The following is a 16,884-nucleotide window of genomic DNA, read 5'->3' on the forward strand; positions in this document are numbered from 1 at the left end:
CTTGTCCTGCAGCAGAGCCGGGATGATGGTGTTGAAGGCAGAGCTGAAGTCCACAAACAGGATCCTGGCATAGGTCCCTGAGGAGTCCAGGTGCTGGAGGATGAAGTGGAGAGCCATGTTGATGGCGTCGTCTACAGACCTGTTGGCTCTGTAGGCGAACTGCAGGGGGTCCAGGAGTGGGTCAGTGATGGATTTGAGGTGGGACAGGACAAGACGCTCAAATGATTTCATGACCACAGAGGTCAGGGCAATGGGTCTGTAGTCATTTAGTCCTGTGGGCCTTGGTTTTTTGGGGACAGGGATGATGGTGGAGGATTTGAAGCAGGCTGGCACGTGGCAGGTCTCCAGTGAGGTGTTGAAGATGTCCGTGAACACTGGAGACAGCTGATCAGCACAGTGCTTCAGGGATGATGGAGAGACAGAGTCAGGACCGGCTGCTTTGCGGGGGTTCTGCCTCTTAAAAAGCTTGTTGACATCTCTCTCCAGGATAGAGAGAGATGTTCCTTTGGTAGAGGAGGAGGAGGGGGGTTCTGATGTGGCTCTGATGTGGAGGTCAGTGTCAGGCTTGTCCCACTGTCTTTCAAAGCGGCAGTAGAACTCATTCAGATCGTTGGCCAGACGGAAGTCATTAATGGAGTGGGGGGGTTTAGGTTTGTAGTTAGTGATCTGTCTGAGCCCTTTCCAGACAGAAGCAGAGTCGTTGGCTGAGAACTGGAGCTGAAGTTTCTCAGAGTACAGTCGTTTAGCTTCTCTCACCGCTTTGCTAAACCTGTACTTGGACTCTTTAAACTTGTCCCTGTCCCCACTCCTGAAAGCTTCCTCCTTTTGCCTCCTGAGCTGACTGAGCTTAGCTGTGAACCAGGGTTTGTCATTGTTATAACTCACCCTGGTGCGTGATGGGATACAGCAGTCCTCACAGAAGCTGATGTATGACGTCACAGCCTCTGTGAACTCATCCAGACTGTTGGAAGCAGTCCTGAACACCTCCCAGTCAGTGCAGTCCAAACATGCCCGCAGATCCTCTATGGCTTCACTGCTCCACTGCTTCGATGTCCTCACAACAGGTTTACACAGTTTTAGTTTCTGCCTGTATGTGGGAATCAGGTGGACCATGACATGGTCAGAGTGGCCCAGTGCAGCCCGGGGGACGGCGGGATAAGCACCACTGATTGTGGTGTAACAGTGGTCCAGAGTGTTCCCCTCTCTGGTCGGGCAATTAACAAACTGTCTGTATTTGGGCAGTTCATGACTGAGGTTCCCTTTGTTAAAGTCACCAAGGACAATAACTACGGAGTCCGGGTTGGTCCGCTCCACACACAGTATCTGCTGTGGCCTGTGGTGGGATGTAAACACCGACCAGGATGAATGAGGTGAACTCCCGGGGGGAGTAGAAGGGCCTGCAGTTTATGATGAAAGTCTCCAGGTCAGGAGAACAGTGCTGCAGGATCACTGTCACGTCTCTGCACCAGCCACTGTTTGCATAAAAGCAGATTCCTCCACCTTTGGTTTTGCTGGACAGCTCTGTGTCTGGATCCGCTCTGAAGAGCTGGAAGCCGGCCAGCTCCAGCGCAGAGTCCGGATCGATCCACACAGCCACGTCTCCGTGAAGCACAGGACGGCAGATGAAGAAAAGTCTCTGTTCTTCTGCACCAGTAGCTGAAGTTCATCCAGCTTGTTGGGCAGTGAACGCACCTTGGAGAGAAAGATACCTGGGAGCGGTGTGCGGAGTCCGCGCCGGCGGAGACGCGCATGCGCACCAGCACGTTTTCCTCTCCTCCGGCGTTTCACTGCGAGAGCAGCGGTCAGTGACCTCTGACCAAAATGTCCAATAATTCCACAGGTGAGTCGAGAAAGGTGGAAAAATCCTCTGCAGTTGTTTCTCTGATGTTAATGAGCTCTTCTCTGGTGAAAGAGCTCCGGAAACCAAAGCAGAAAACTGAATTTACAAAGAAAATAAGGCGAAAAAATGCGCACCAAAACACCGAGGCAGCCATCCGCGGCGCCATGGCGACAGAATTTAAGAAACTATATCTAAATTAATCCCAGTATACTGACAGTATGTGTATCAATTCAAAACACTATCCTATATAATCATTAAAATAGTTTATCAGTGTTTTTTATCAACACCCAGAGAGCAGTTTTTAAAGTTTTTTGTCAAAATATACTAAATGCAGCTATTCTGTATTCATAGCTTCTATGCGCTGTATCTTAAGAGAGCAGAACAGTAGAAAATATCTCTGTATCAAATGTTGATTACCTCATATCCTCCCAGCTTAACAGTCACTGTGACATCAATGGGGTGGTTGACCACACCCACCACTGATCTGACCAGTGAAATGAAGAGCAGGGGAAACCAGATGATGCAAATCAAGAAGAAGATGATGAGTCCACCCATGCCATATTTCACTATCTTCTTCTTCTTCTGCCCTTTAGGCTGTGGGTATTTCTGAGAAGAGAAAATATTATAAATATGTTTTTAATAGTTTTTTGAAACAGTGTTGAGTAATTTCTTTCTTGCTAACCATAATTCAGAGGAAAATGGCACAAACCCCAACCACAATAATTAGGTGATGATGAGCTGTGTTACCAGGTTCAATAGCACCTGGTACCAGGGGACATTAAGAGCAATTCACAGACCCCTAGGCCCTGTTCAGACCTGGGAGCAGTAAGACCTAGGGTGCCGGTTGGGGGGGTCCTGTTACAGCTCTTCCGCAACCCTAGTGTTTCTCCCCTGTGTCTTCTCCCTTGCGGCTTCTCACTCCTGGCTCCTGGCTTCACTCCACACCTGCAGCTAAGCTCTTCATCAAGCTGCAGCTCAAGAACTCCAGTGACTGTGACTCATCGCCAGATTGTTACTAAGCAGTAGCTATGCCACTCTCGTCTCTAGAGTAAAACTTTCCTGTGTTTATCAATTGATTGCCTCAAACTCACCTTCTAACCTGTGTCTCCTTGTGCTCTACATCCCAGTGCCTGCCTTCAGCCAGCCTATACTGCCCACACTGCCACCACTGCCAACCCCCCTGCCTTCACTCCTGCCTTCACCTCTAGCCTGTCTCCACCATTCCCTGCTTCAACACCTCTGCCAGCCACCACCCCACTAAGCCAGCTTCCCCATTTGCCTTTTCAGAAAACTTGTGCCTGAGTCAGAAGAGGTCACCCATGATGGCCTGCGGCTACACAATGACACGTTCTGGGTAAGAAAAAAGCAAAGTGTTACACAGCTTTGTGTGCTACTGGATGAGGTCAACATTATGTTCAGCAGCTGCCCTTCTGGAGGATGAAGAGTTCATGGCTCATGAAGCATTTTATTGGAAAGATTTGGCCACCTAAACAAGCTTAACCTACAGCTACATGGGAGACGCAAAACCACAGTGGACATAGTTAAAAAGCTAGAATCATCCTGATGAAGGTGGAGTCGTAGGAGTCAGATATATCAACTTGTAGGCTCCTACATTTCAGTCCACTAAAAATATAGACACCTGGACAAGTGACAGAGCTGATGGGGGACTTCATCAAGCAACTACGGGCCAACTTCACTTCTGAGTTTGAGGACTACTCTATCCAAAAGGACATCATTGCTTTCATACATGACTTTTTCACAGTCCAAACAAAAAAACCCTCCTTGGATGAGGTTGCCTCCAACACTGCGAGATACAGTGAATTGATTTCCAAATTACCTCCCTGGTCTGCAATTTGAGTGTGGAGTCTGTCACTGCCTTTTGGGTGGCATGCTCAGAGGAGTACAGCACAATCAAGAGACATTCTACAGGCTGACAATGTTCCCTTCGACCTTCTGATCGATGAATGCATTAAAGACCCATAAGAGAAATCGACTGATGTATGAAAACCTTGAGAATTCCCTGTGGATTAATGTGATGTGCATTTTTAAAGTAGGTACTGAATTTCAATCTAATGTTCCCTAATGTAGTTACCGTTTGCTAAGTTGTTTCAGGAGCATGAGCCTAAGCACCAACACTTCTCCCATGATCTAGAGGATTCTGCTTTATTTGTGCCAATTTTGTTGTCAGTGTCTTTCAATGTTTCTCTTTCTGGATATTATAGCTAAATGTGGGACTGTCAGTCCAATATTTTGGCTGTTGCCGACCACTGCTGTACATTGTTGTAGCTGTTTCTGAGGAGTTACTGCTTTTCCCTCGTCCCAGAGGAAAGTATTTGGTCTGCTGTCACATCATATAGACTCACACACCTTCTCCGTTTCACGGCTGCATTTAATGATGAAGATGTTGGCATAAATGTCCTCCACACACATCCAGTTAGATAGAGACAGAGTTGTGTCAGTCCACACCCAGTCCATCACTGCGCGCAGCTCCACCAGGAATGGCACCAGACGAAACCTACACACACATAACACCCATAACATATACATACATGTTGACAAATATATACACACACACACACACATACATACATATATATACACACAAGAGTAAAAATGCAAATTGAGACAAATCTGTAATTCCAAATGTTCATTCTACTAAACAGCACAAAGAGCTACAGATATGCTTTGTTGTCCATACCCTTGGAAGAGAAACAGGTTGAGGTGGTTGTACTTCTTTGTTAGGAAGTTGCCGAGGATACGAGTGGGATATCCACAGCGGATCTGATAGGCCGATAGCCCGAAGTAAATACACTTGACAAAGTACCAAAGCTGAGCCACAAAGTTCTGATTGAACATCCTAAACAGGGAGAAGAAGAAATGAGGAAGGTTAAAGCTTATTAAATCTTATTTTCAGTAGTATTCTGAAGACTACACTCATTTACTATAAGAATGATACATTTCTACTCTAACATTTTGCCAAGACAGCCCAAACTGCATGATAACTTCACCTTTCAGTGACAGCAGGGAGGATGAAGAACATCCACAGGTGGATCCCAAACACAAGGATCACCTGAGGGGAAGAAAGTGAAGGAGGATAGGAAGAAAACTAAAATTAAAAGCAAATAAATAAAAGAAGTTCTAAAGATGAAGAGCAACATAGCTCTAAACGTTTTAGCAAATATTGCAGGCCACTCTGGACCTTTGCAGAAGTCACTATATACTGTAATACATATATACTTTATTTATCCCCTAGAGGAAATTCAATTGTTCAGCAGCATAGTTTCTCCTGTTACTTTAGTTCCCCATTTGGATACAAATAAACTTATTGTGATGTTGCAGTTGAATCTCTTCAGGAAGTACATTTGAAAAGAATGCTCAAACTCATTGACTAGAATTACCACCTCGTGGTTGTATGCCTCCACCACCCTGACTTGTTTCAGGTTGCTGTATGAAGTTTTGGGTTTATGGCTAAAAAGTGTTTTGTCAGGTCACACTGACATTGACATTAGACCACCAAAATCTAATCAGCTCATCCTTGAGGCCAAGTGAACATTTGTGCCAAAGGTCCATCAAGGTGTTAATAAGATATTGTGTCCAGGAGAAAGAGATGGACTGATGTAAAGACGTACAACCCAAAAATCAACGTGCCTCCGGCTCCGGCTGTCAGCAGCATACTGGCTGCTGTGGAGGCATAAAAATCCTGTCACTGGGTCTGATATCATTTGTGATGGTGAATGAGTGAACAAATAAAACCGCTGCCACAGAGCCAATCCCCCTCCTCCCAACTAAAAACATGGAATCACACAGGTGGATACATGAATGCTAATAATCTCAATAAATGGACTGAACCTGGAAGATAAGTTTTCCCAGGACAGCCTTGCGCAGGTACAAGGCTCTGTCAATGATCATGGTGCTGAACTGGATGAGCAGCATCACCAGGAAGGCCTCAGGAACCTGGTCCTCTGACAGGGTGGAGGCTATATCAGCTGCTGCACTGTGTTTCTGCAGGAGAGAGATGCAAGTCAGGGATTTCCTCTATTTACAAACTTTGTTTGAAATATGAAATGTCCTCTGATCTTTGACATATTTATTTACTTTATGATCAAAGGTGAGAGACCAAAGAAAATAACTAGAAGTGATTGTACATGTCTTCCATTTTGTAATCCATGGTAATCCAAGGGATTGAATGTGCAATTCCACCATATCACTGTGACAGTAAACATTTAGGGCATTCGGTTTTGTTAGTGAAGGTGCACCTGTGCTATTTGCAAAAATTAGATGAATTAATACCCTGGTCAACCACATGTAGAGGAGAGACAGTTCAAACAAAAGGAAAATAAAACTGTTTCTTTGATGATGCAGTGGAAAGATGAAAGTGCACAGCACCAGCCAGATAATGTTTCAGGAATGCTGGAAGTGTTATAATTTCATGTTTTCCATGCATAATGTCGTATAACATTACATTGCAACACAGTCATCTGCACTGTGTTTATACACAATTTTAATAGCATGTCATGTTTTTGCAGATGATCACTCACATCAGTTGAGTTTTAAATCAGTTTGATTTTTTGTAGTTTCTGTTTTCATTGATTTAAACCAGTGATAATAGATAAATAATTACAAAATGACAACTTCTCACCCCAAAGGCCCAAAAGCCAAAGATGACGATGATGAAGTCGATGACGTCAGTCAGGAACATGAGTGCGTAGACATCGGTGGCAGCCTGATATTCCGCGTAGAGAATATCCCTGAAGAAACCCTGAGCTGGTCTGTACACACTCTGAATGCTGCAGAGCAAAAAGGCTTGTATTAAACCTCTAAATGATGCATTGCACTGAACACATTTATACTTGTATTGCATCTAAATAATTCGTACCAATGTAAAACTCTTTTTGGAATAAATGATTGATAACCTGTGTAATATTTTGACTTGAACCCTGCTCACCCAGAGACAAAGACATGTTTTATCTTGTGTCCCACAGCCAGCAGTCGCCGACTGGCTGCCTCTCTCCTCCTGCCTTTCTGCTTCCTCCTCACTGGTTCTTTAGTGGAATCTGTGGCTTCAGCTGTGGGCTCTACTGCAACAGGTATAGAAATAAAAAATGAAAATCTTTCTTGAAACACATTTTCTCTTTATCACGAATGCTACATCAGTGTCAGGACAGAGACGACCAAGATAAATACCATAGTGGTGCAGAAACAGTAAAATGAAAAACCTCAGTTAACAGCACACTTTACTGCCACATTGGTGGTGAGGCTCCCCGCAGCTGATAGTGACAGCATGTATGTTGTCACTGTTAGCTCCAGGAATCCTGTCTGTGTATCAACAACAGCTCCCTAATTCCTGTCTCATTTCTTTCACTAGTGCTTTTCCATACAGCTGGGGTGCCTGCTCTGGACAAGGCCGTGAACAACCACAGTCAGAGTTTGTGATACATGCAGCCCCCAGACTGTACAGGACAACATGTCATCAGCATCTTGTTTACATGTTAGCAGAAAGTGCAAAGAGCACCTGAACAGTATAATTAATTTACACAATAATACACAGCCATAGCCTGTTTATAAATATGGACATAAACATATGGTCTGAAAAGTGAAGCCTATGTTGAAGTGCCTGAAACCTGCATTCTATCTAATGACCATCAGGGGGCGACTCCACTGGTTGTAAAAAGAATGGTCCCATTTAGAGGAAAATAGACCATAAAGCAGGGGATGCATTAGGGTGGGACTACTGTGTGATTGACAGACTGTACCACACACGGTGACCTATCTGACAATCAGGATAGAGTACAGAGTAGGTCAGACCTACCTTCTCCTGCAAATAAGGTTTCTTTTAGATTTAAAAAAAACCAAGATGGTGAATGACAAATTACAAACTGGAGGCTTCAAAACGGCAGCTCACAAACCAATGGATGATGTCATGCTGGGTTGACACTTAATGACAGCCCAGGTGTACACACAGAGCATGTGATGTCTGTTTAGAATTTCACAGTGTAAAATAAAACAAGTTTGAGACCATTGTTACTGATTAGCTATTATTTATCCTGATGGCACCTGGGAAGATATCAGAATCAGAATCAGAATCAGAATCAGAATCAGTTTTATTGCCAAGTATGCTTTCACATACAAGGAATTTTTCCTGGTGATTGGTGCAATTGATCAGCAACAGTGGGGCTCTCTAGCCTTGTTGATGAGGCTAATAGCAGATGGGAAGAAGCTATTTTTGTGGCGAGAGGTTTTGGTCCTGAAGGACCGCAGCCTCCTGCCAGAGGGGAGTGTCTCAAAGAGTTTGTGTCCAGGGTGGGAGGAGTCAGCTACAATCTTCCCTGCACGCCTCAGAGTCCTTGAGGCGTACAGGTCCTGGAGGGACGGAAGATTGCAGCCAATCACCTTCTCAGCAGAGTGGATGATACGCTGCAGTCTGTTATTGTCCCTCTCCGTGGCAGCAGCGTACCAGATGGTGATGGAGGAGGTGAGGATGGACTCAATGATGGAGGTGTAGAAGTTCACCATCATAGTCCTTGGCAGGTTGAACTTCTTCAATTGCCTCAGGAAATACATCCTCTGCTGAGCTTTTTTGATGAGGGAGCTGATGTTTAGCTCCCATTTGAGATCCTGTGTGATGGTGGTTCCCAAGAAGCGAAAATGCTCCACGGTAGCCACGGGGGAGTCACACAGGGAGATGGGGGTGGGTGGGGCTGGGCTCTTCCTGAAGTCCACTATCATTTCCACTGTCTTCAGAGCGTTTAGCTCTAGGTTGTTCTGCCTGCACCAGGTCACCAGACGCTCAGTCTCCCACCTGTAGGCAGACTCATCGCCATCAGAGATGAGTCCAATGAGAGTGGTGTCGTCTGCAAACTTCAGGAGCTTGACAGACTGATGGCTGGAGGTGCAGGTGTTGGTGTACAGGGAGAAGAGCAGAGGAGAAAGAACGCAGCCTTGTGGGGATCCAGTGCTGATGAGATATTATCTGAGTCCCAATTCATGGGTTGTCACTTTGGGTATTGTACTGAAGAAGCATCTCCTCCTTCCCAGTGATAGTCTAGTCTCTTCATCAACTTGTTAAGCTGGAGAGGAATAACACCAGGAAGCGTCCCTTGTGATGTGTATTGCTACATACTGACACTTAATTGTAGTAATAAACAAGGTGACACCATAGAGATGGGCAAGAATTGATGATGAATAGTAACACACAGTGGGTGTGACTGTCTGTTTCAGAAATGTTAGAAAACTGACGGACGCAGTCCCCAAAGCACTTAGTTTGAACAACACTGAGAAAGGAGCAAGTAGAAATGATTTGTGCACATCTTAAGGACCAAGAGTCTTTTGTATCATGGACCTGAATCACTGCAGATATTTTGACTTCAGTTTAGTGTATCCGTGTGTGTGTGTGTGTGTGTGTGTGTGTGTGTCATCATGTGTGTGCATCAACTACCACAGAGGTGGTTTTATCTGTCAATCTGTGCACAGATTTTGCAATAGATCAGACTGAAAGCCAAATTCAAAGATACGTGTGGTCAAACCCATGAGTACTTAGAACCCTTGCAATAATGTAATAATGATTACTAAGTATTCGTGTAATAATGTAATAATATCTATGAGGTATGGATCGAGGAGCAGTCTACCTCCCTGTCACTGCCAGAACGTGTGGATTTTTGAATGGGCCTGCTTGGGACTGTAGACAAGAGACCAGCAGTGAAGTGACAGTGAGTACACATAAGGAATGTTTACCAGTGGTGACGTCATGGCGGTGTGTGGGGAATTACTATAAAATATACACCTATGAAGTACGTCTTAAAACCATTTCACAAGTACGCGGTCACCGATGCTGATCCTTCGGTTCTTGCACATAAAGTGCAGACAAACATGGTTTCATGCACAGAAACAGAAGGCATCATTGCAGCGCAACTGTTAGACTCCTAAAATCATTTAGCCCAGTAAAAAAGCCCACTAAAAATAAATAGAAAAATCATCTTTTGGATGTTGCTGATGTAAAACACAACAGTCATTATTTATGAGTAGTCATTTATTTTAAAAGAAAAGGGATAAAATAGAATTTGGAAAACTGAATTTCGTTTTAGGGCCAATTCTGAGTCTTATTCATTTGTAGTGACAGCATCAAAGACAGTTAATTTTCCTCTAAAACCAGAGATAAACATTCCCCTTGCTGAACAGTATGTTCCTGTATCCTTCATTACAGTGTTTGCAACATTCACTCTTTCTTATCATGTCCAATCACTCCATCTTGGATTGAATCGATCACATTCAATTAATCCTGACCCTACTGACACATTCCACTGAAGTCACTCTGATGTCTGGCTATGGCGTATTATGCTCTCTACTTATCATATAAATGAAATACATGCAATGTAAATGATTTGTGGTACAATGTTATGTTCAGCTGTTACATTGACTGGTGGAATGTGAAGATGTGCTGCCTGAAGTAAATTCACTTTTATTATGAACTTTCACAATTATTCTATTTCTATATATGTATTTTTTTATCATTATAGTCTTGCTGTTTTGAATCTGTATGACAATGCAAAATCAATATTCCTCCTCCTCCTCTTCCTCCACCTCCTGCTACTACTACTACTACTATTAAACTGACTGACTGACTAAAGCCGCTCCTCTAACATTATTTTCATACGACAGGCTCCTTCAGTAGGTAACCTGTGGCACTATTCACACCCCATACGTGGCTTGTATTTTCAACATGTTGACTGCATCATGGCTGGTGTGATCCTGTCGCAGCGAGAAAACCTGCACGATCTAAAGTCATGGATGTGGAAAAACCTTAAAGGAGCACTGTCAGTGTTAGTGTCATGAGTCACACCTCAACCATCACAGTCCACACACAAACACATACCTTTGCTGCGCTGCTGTTTGGGCTCTTTAGGTTTCCTGCGGAAGCGGATACTGCTGCTTTTCTTTGGGACTTTCTCTACCACCTGCTCACTGTCTCCCTCCAGATTATCCTCCCTCAGCCTCCTGGGAGGATTCAGTATGTCCTGTCCATCTTTTGACCCAGTGGGTGCAGGTTCAGCTGGTGGTGGCTGTGGAATAGCAGCAGCAGCAGAGCTAGCACTCGGTTGAACATGGTCCACATTATCCTACATGGAAAAACAATGGATTTAAAGACTAGGAAAGAAGATTAAAAAAAAAAAAGTCTGCTCACACTATTACACTATGTCACTGCTTTGGTCAGTGGCCAAGAACACATTACGAGTGGTTACTGATTGGGCAGTAACCAGTAGCAGCTAATAAATGATTTGCACCAACCTTTTCAGGGTGGTCCAGTTCAGTCATTTCCAGGTTGTCCAGGGTGGATGTCCAGCTAACTCTGCCCTTCTCCTCCTCTTCTTCTCCTCCCTCCTCCTGCCTCTTTGTATCTTCATCTCCCTCTCTAGTATTTCCTTCATCCTTACAACTTTCTGGTGAGGGGCTCTGCTCCTCCAGGGGGCCCTGGTGGTCCCACAGACCGTAACGCTGAGCACACACACACACACACACACACACACACACACACACACACACACAGTAGATACATAAATACAAATGTGTAAAGCAGCTGAAGTTGTGTTGTCTAGAGTGGAATGCTTCAGTCTGATTGTCTGTTTGTTTCACAGGGAGCACGGTTGAAAAATGTAGCTATTTGTAACTTTTGCTATTGCTATATAGAACATTAGCATTAACAGCTCTTAACTTACCAAGAGCTTCATCCATTGTTGCATTTACAAGACAAGAAGTTATAATACGCCCTCTGAGTAGCACTGGATGCAGCCTGGATATTAAAGTGACTCAGTATCACAATGTGACCAGACGGTTGGACTGGGACCTGGAGCTAGCTGGTTAGTATGCTAAGTTCACTAGAGAAACACTAATATTATTCAGGCAAAACAAGGAAAACATTGGCATTGCTTTCCACCGATGGAGGCAGCTCTTGACAAGCAAAGGAATCAAGTTTGATGGTGGACTTACAACATTTCTTCTAAACTGGTAGATTAACAGCTGTTAATGCTAATGTTGATTATGCAGCAATAGCAAAAACTTCAAAATAACTTCAAAATAACTGGAAATACCCTGGGTTATTTCCAGCTCAACGGTCAGTATATCATTAAAATATCCGATGTTTTTATATATGAAATAAAAAAAAGTGGGACAGTTCTGGTTACCACACCCACATCCCATTCCAACACTCAGAGAAGTGGTGTGGATCAGCACAGTGTTTCACAGTGGCAATTACTGCTTGTGCACTACTGTGAACCTAGAGGCCCCAGTCTTTTTCACCACCACAGTGCTGGGGCTGCATGATGTATGTAGCCATCAAATGCATGATTAAGACCCTTCTGTGCCATCCCAACTTTAAAAGAAGTCACTGGGAAAAGCAAAAAGGTTTGACTAGTTAAAGCAAAGACAGCAAAAAATGAAATGAAAATGCTTACTTTTCCTTATTCTCAACTTCAGAATTTTCTTAACTGAAACCAATGAACAGAATATCATATCTGTACAGTTGTCATAAACTTTGAACCGGAATTCAAAGCTTGAAGGTGAGGCTTTGCTAAGGGCCGACAAAAAGGACATTGGCCACTGGCTGTGTCTAAATTTAGAGCAAGTTTGAAAAGTAGAAGGATGCCAACTATGCTTTTATCAAGTTTTATGTAAACATCACTGTAAATACCAACTGACCATGAGCAGGGATCTGTGGAAGAAGAGAGCCAGCAGCTGAAGAAGATCATATCTGATGTAGTTGTCTGTCTTCTCCAGGCCCAGGATGCGAGGGGGGAAGAAAGGCTTATCTTCATTTAGAGTCATCTCATAAGCACTGTTCCAGGGAAAGAATCCAAACTGGAAAAGGTATTTTACCACCACCATCACCTGGAAAGAGACACAGCAGCACACAGCAGTGCCATTGGTCAGGAGGCTGTCTGAGGCGTCATATCTCCATAACGCTGAGAGGAACGGTTTGTTGATATTATCCGTTGGCACTGCTCTTGCACACAGCATATTATTCAGAGTCAGAGTTAGAGGTTCAAACAAGCAGCTAAAACACAACTAGATACTTTGCTACAATCTGCTGCTGCTGTCTCTGCCACTGTTGCTGCCGGCAACCAATGCGTGAAAAACAACTTTGGCATGGTCAAAGCAGAGGACTCCAACATGCAAGAAAAAGGATTTTTTTAGAGGATTTAAAGAGCTTCACTCCACTCAAGCCCATGCAATAGACACCCATTATAAACTCTGAAACTGTCCCAAAAAGCATTGAAGCTAAACTGTGATTAATTGAAAACTCTACAGAATAGCAAAATTCTGTTTACATGTTTAACAGCTGGATGTCTTGGGATCTTTTTAAAGCCTAAAGAATGTCTCTAGGCCAACGAATGCAGAAGTTATTGATGTTCATAGAGGAGAACATTTTTTGAAAAGTTGAAAACTGCCTCCATTCATTTCAATGGGAAAATGTTGCATATAAAAATTTATATTAAAAAAAAGTCAACAAAACAAAAATACAAGCAGGAAGGTTGCAAAGAAGCTGATCATTTAGCAGGACTAGTAGCGAACATAAATCTTACGGAAGAAAATGAATAATAATAATAAAGATCTGGATAACAAATATCTCAGTGGAGAAGTTACTGTAGTTCGTGAAAGGTGTGTCTGTACATCTCTGAGTGTTCAGGGAGATGTAGACCATAGCCTTCATACCTCTGTGTAGACTATGGCAGTCATCCAGAACTTCTTTGTTGGTCTTGGAACAGCCAACATAGCCCACAGGAACACCAGTATGGGAAGGACCAATGATATCACAGAGGCACTGACCACATGGTTCAACACGATGATGAAATAGCAGACCAGCTCTGAGTTTGCTGCCAGCAGGTTGTACATGGCGAACAGCAGCTTCAGCAGGCGGCTCTGGTTGATGTAGAACTCTCTGCTCTGTTCCAGCTCCTCGATGAAGAACTGCCTGCAGAGACAGAGGGGAGAGTCACAGCCATTCGTATTAATTTATCATCACCAGTCTTTCAATACGTGATAGGACCAATGGGCAGAGATTTATAATAAAACACAATTTGAAACAAATGATAGTTTTTCTTTCACACGTTCATGACTCAACCATTCCTTTTTACTGCTGAGACTCAAAATCATGCACATGAAGGAGGGAGGGTTGAGGAAGTGCTGCTTTGTGAGGATGGTTCTGCGATCGTTTCACATGGACATGCAGGGTTTTCATGTGCACAAGTTTTGAGACTAATTAAAGGTCATATGCTGCTAGACACAAGGCACAGAGGAAACAAAGTGGTCAAATGAAACCAGTGACCACTGTAACTGTGGATTATTGTTGGTCATTGTTCAGTAATGAGTGTCCACAGCACCTACCTGTCCCCCAGCAGCTCACTGGCTGTTCTGGAGTGTCTGTGTTGCTGTTTGGACGGCTCTACTACCAGATCCATGCTGCTGGATGAGGGCTCGGGACTCAAGAGATTTTCAGTGCTGTTGAGCCTTGGCCTAGGGGTAGACTGCCCTCTACTGTCCACCTCCAGGCAGCTGAGAGAATGATTCAAACACACACACATTAAGACTGAGAGACTGCAAGTGAAGAAAGGATATTTGTACAGAGATGTATCATCTGGAGCAAAACTTAAAGATTAGATTTAATTAAATCTAATGCCCCTCTTGAATTACCTTCAAGCTACTGGAAACTGTAGTTAAACTACTAGTTTAGTTACATCTAGTTCACTACCCCCCAGCACTGGCAAAAGAGGGGCAAAAACAAATACAGCACAGTGTTTTAGAGCCTTAAATTTTGTCCTGAGTGAGTGAGAGGATTCCTCCTTTGTGAATATGCTCAGTAAATTTCAGACACCAGAAAAAACTCCACCTAAACCTATGTAATTCTGCCTAGTAATCCTGGAACCACATTCACAGCATGATGTGTTCTGCACTTGGTGCCTTTCATCCATATATGGTTGGTAAACAGGTGACAGACCCCGTTTTACACACTAACCTGTATCTGGTGGTGTTTTCTGCATCTGTCTCATCCAGACAAGTCTCCAGAGTGGGACTCTCACTGCCCTGAGATACCTGGTCATCTGTGGAGTCTGCTGTTGTATGACGCTGCCAATCGGGGGTGGGGGGTGGGGGGTGGGGCAAGTTAGAGAGAGAGAGAGAGAGAGAGTGTGTGTGTGTGTGTGTGTGTGTGTGTGTGTACACGCACTTTGAGTAGTGTTCAATTCCAGAGATGGAATTTTGCTGTACTGTTTTTACCTGCTGTATCTTGTGTATGATGGAGTAGCGTTCATTGCACAGAACAGTAGATGTCTCTCTGTACTGTTTAGTCAGCAGGTTCAGCCACTGAGTCAGTCCATCCACCATGGCCAAAACTATAGCCCATAGGAAACGCAGGATATCCAAGATCCTCTGAACCATCTCACCGTGAGCTGCAGCACACAGACATACGGGTGGGTAGGGGCTATGGAGGGGGCAGGAAATAAACTAAAGGAAGCAAACTGTAGATTTAGCAGAAACCTCATTGATGTATACATTCTGTATATTTTTAAAAGACTGGATAGTGTGACTTTTGGGGCTGTTTTTAAATGTTCTAAAAGTTCTGCTTTGTAAATGAAGTTTTACAATGAGAGCAGAAAGACAGGCCTGCTGTGTCCGTCATGTACTGACTTTAGAGTGTACAAGGTAGAATTTATTGTTGTTCTCCCCATATACAATATTCATTGTAAATGAATGAATGAGTGTTTCTTCGGTGCTGTGGTTTAAACAATAGGATCAAATATAATCAAAAAAAGACACAAAATAAGTACAAAGACAGTATTTAGTTGAATAAAGTGCAATGTATGAACAGTATGAACATTAAAAAGGTAAAAAGTTCTAATAAGTAAAAATATACATAAAACACAGACTAATAATTTTGTGACCAATAATATTATATTCATAATATTATGATATTATATGAATAACATTATAACTCTCATGATCTCGACAACTACAAACACAAGATGAAGCTACAGGTTGTAGACTGAACCTACCAGACTCCTGTTCCCCCTCGTCCTCCTCCTCCTGAATGACAGGGTCCTCGAACACATTATTGTCCCTGCAACCTGTACACACACACACACACACACACACACACACACAGATGACAATTCGTTGGCTTGAATTCATTTCCTGAAGACTTACCCTAACATTGACAATAAACCCTGCTTGCATAAATGAGTCTGGGTGTAATCTGCTAAACCTTGTATGACTTATCTTGGGTCTAGTTGACCCCAGGTTGACGTCCTGAGCCATGAGCCCTCATTAGTCATTATAACAGGAGTACTTATGGGTCAGACCAGACCCATCTTCGAACTCGGCCTTCATTTTGATCTCAACTACAAGCCTGTACAGTTTTGTGACTGTATTTTCAGGTTGTGATGTTTCTGCAGTGATAAAAATCTGTCCACAGACAGACAGTCATATAAACACCTGTAAAAGTGCTCAGAACTTCATACTCCCTGCTACAGTAGTAGCCTCTTGGAACAGATTTACCCATGACAGGCAACAGGCAGGTGATTTAATCTAATAAATGATGAAATTGAAAACATTTAGCAGGAGCGAGTGTCAGTCACACTGAGGTCATTGACTAAATGGTCATTAAAATAAGTCTGATATTAATAACTGCTACAGTCTGTGAGAGAACAAGTCATTGAAACACAGGTTACAAGAAAGATTGAAGGAAAGGTCACATGCTCCCCACCTGACCACTGAATACAACAGCCTCCAGTTTGACTCTTAATTGTGTCTTAGCATCTGCTTTGATGGGAAAAAGTAAAAAATGTAAGGATATCTAACCTATTGCAGAGAAAACCTCCTGTTGTGAATCCACTCTTTCTCCTCTCTCTTTCTGTTTTCTCTCAGTCCTCCTGACTTGTCGCTGGCGTTTCTGACGTTCTCTAAGAGCGGTCTTCACATTGGTTACCCATGCCTGGTACGCCAGCTGAGAGGAACGACAGGAATCAGCAACACAATAAATATGCTGGGTGTAAATTAGG

At 43.4% G+C, this 16,884-nt stretch overlaps 1 protein-coding gene and 1 long non-coding RNA gene across 8 annotated transcripts in view; one reads left to right on the forward strand and one right to left on the reverse strand.

Moving 5' to 3' along the window:
* Positions 1–16,884, reverse strand: part of piezo1 (piezo type mechanosensitive ion channel component 1 (Er blood group)) — an 85,318-nt gene that overhangs the window by 8,432 nt on the left and 60,002 nt on the right. For 3 of the 5 annotated variants that reach the window (XR_011691493.1, XM_071481603.1, XM_071481602.1), the window contains exons 32-47: positions 16,685–16,829; positions 15,880–15,951; positions 15,104–15,276; positions 14,844–14,953; positions 14,216–14,383; positions 13,544–13,802; positions 12,530–12,718; positions 11,123–11,329; positions 10,710–10,953; positions 6,786–6,918; positions 6,480–6,627; positions 5,690–5,842; positions 4,849–4,910; positions 4,539–4,697; positions 4,208–4,355; positions 2,258–2,446 (exon numbers count right to left, since the gene is read on the reverse strand). Coding sequence is in view for 4 of the 5 variants with exons in the window: in XM_071481603.1 (XP_071337704.1) it covers positions 2,258–2,446; positions 4,208–4,355; positions 4,539–4,697; positions 4,849–4,910; positions 5,690–5,842; positions 6,480–6,627; positions 6,786–6,918; positions 10,710–10,953; positions 11,123–11,329; positions 12,530–12,718; positions 13,544–13,802; positions 14,216–14,383; positions 14,844–14,953; positions 15,104–15,276; positions 15,880–15,951; positions 16,685–16,829 (2,559 nt within the window). In the remaining variant the exon portion in view is untranslated. The remainder of the gene's footprint in view (positions 1–2,257; positions 2,447–4,207; positions 4,356–4,538; positions 4,698–4,848; positions 4,911–5,689; positions 5,843–6,479; positions 6,628–6,785; positions 6,919–10,709; positions 10,954–11,122; positions 11,330–12,529; positions 12,719–13,543; positions 13,803–14,215; positions 14,384–14,843; positions 14,954–15,103; positions 15,277–15,879; positions 15,952–16,684; positions 16,830–16,884) is intronic. The other 2 variants (XM_071481605.1, XM_071481604.1) reach the window with 2 other exon arrangements.
* LOC139623390 (uncharacterized) lies at positions 1,111–14,205 on the forward strand. 3 transcript variants are annotated; one of them, XR_011691497.1, is made up of 5 exons: positions 1,111–1,840; positions 3,128–3,194; positions 6,487–6,607; positions 6,823–6,927; positions 7,206–7,900. It is a non-coding gene; the product is annotated as an uncharacterized lncRNA (long non-coding RNA). The 3 variants fall into 3 exon arrangements; XR_011691496.1 differs by lacking the exons at positions 1,111–1,840; positions 7,206–7,900 and adding exons at positions 12,608–12,804; positions 13,784–14,205 and having other exon boundaries at positions 2,453–3,194; XR_011691495.1 differs by lacking the exon at positions 1,111–1,840 and having other exon boundaries at positions 2,457–3,194.

Source organism: Trachinotus anak, unplaced genomic scaffold, assembly GCF_046630095.1.
Source record: "Trachinotus anak isolate AG129_WGS33_773 ecotype Australia unplaced genomic scaffold, CSIRO_AGI_Tana_v1 ptg000007l, whole genome shotgun sequence".
Taxonomy (NCBI): Eukaryota; Metazoa; Chordata; class Actinopteri; order Carangiformes; family Carangidae; genus Trachinotus; species Trachinotus anak.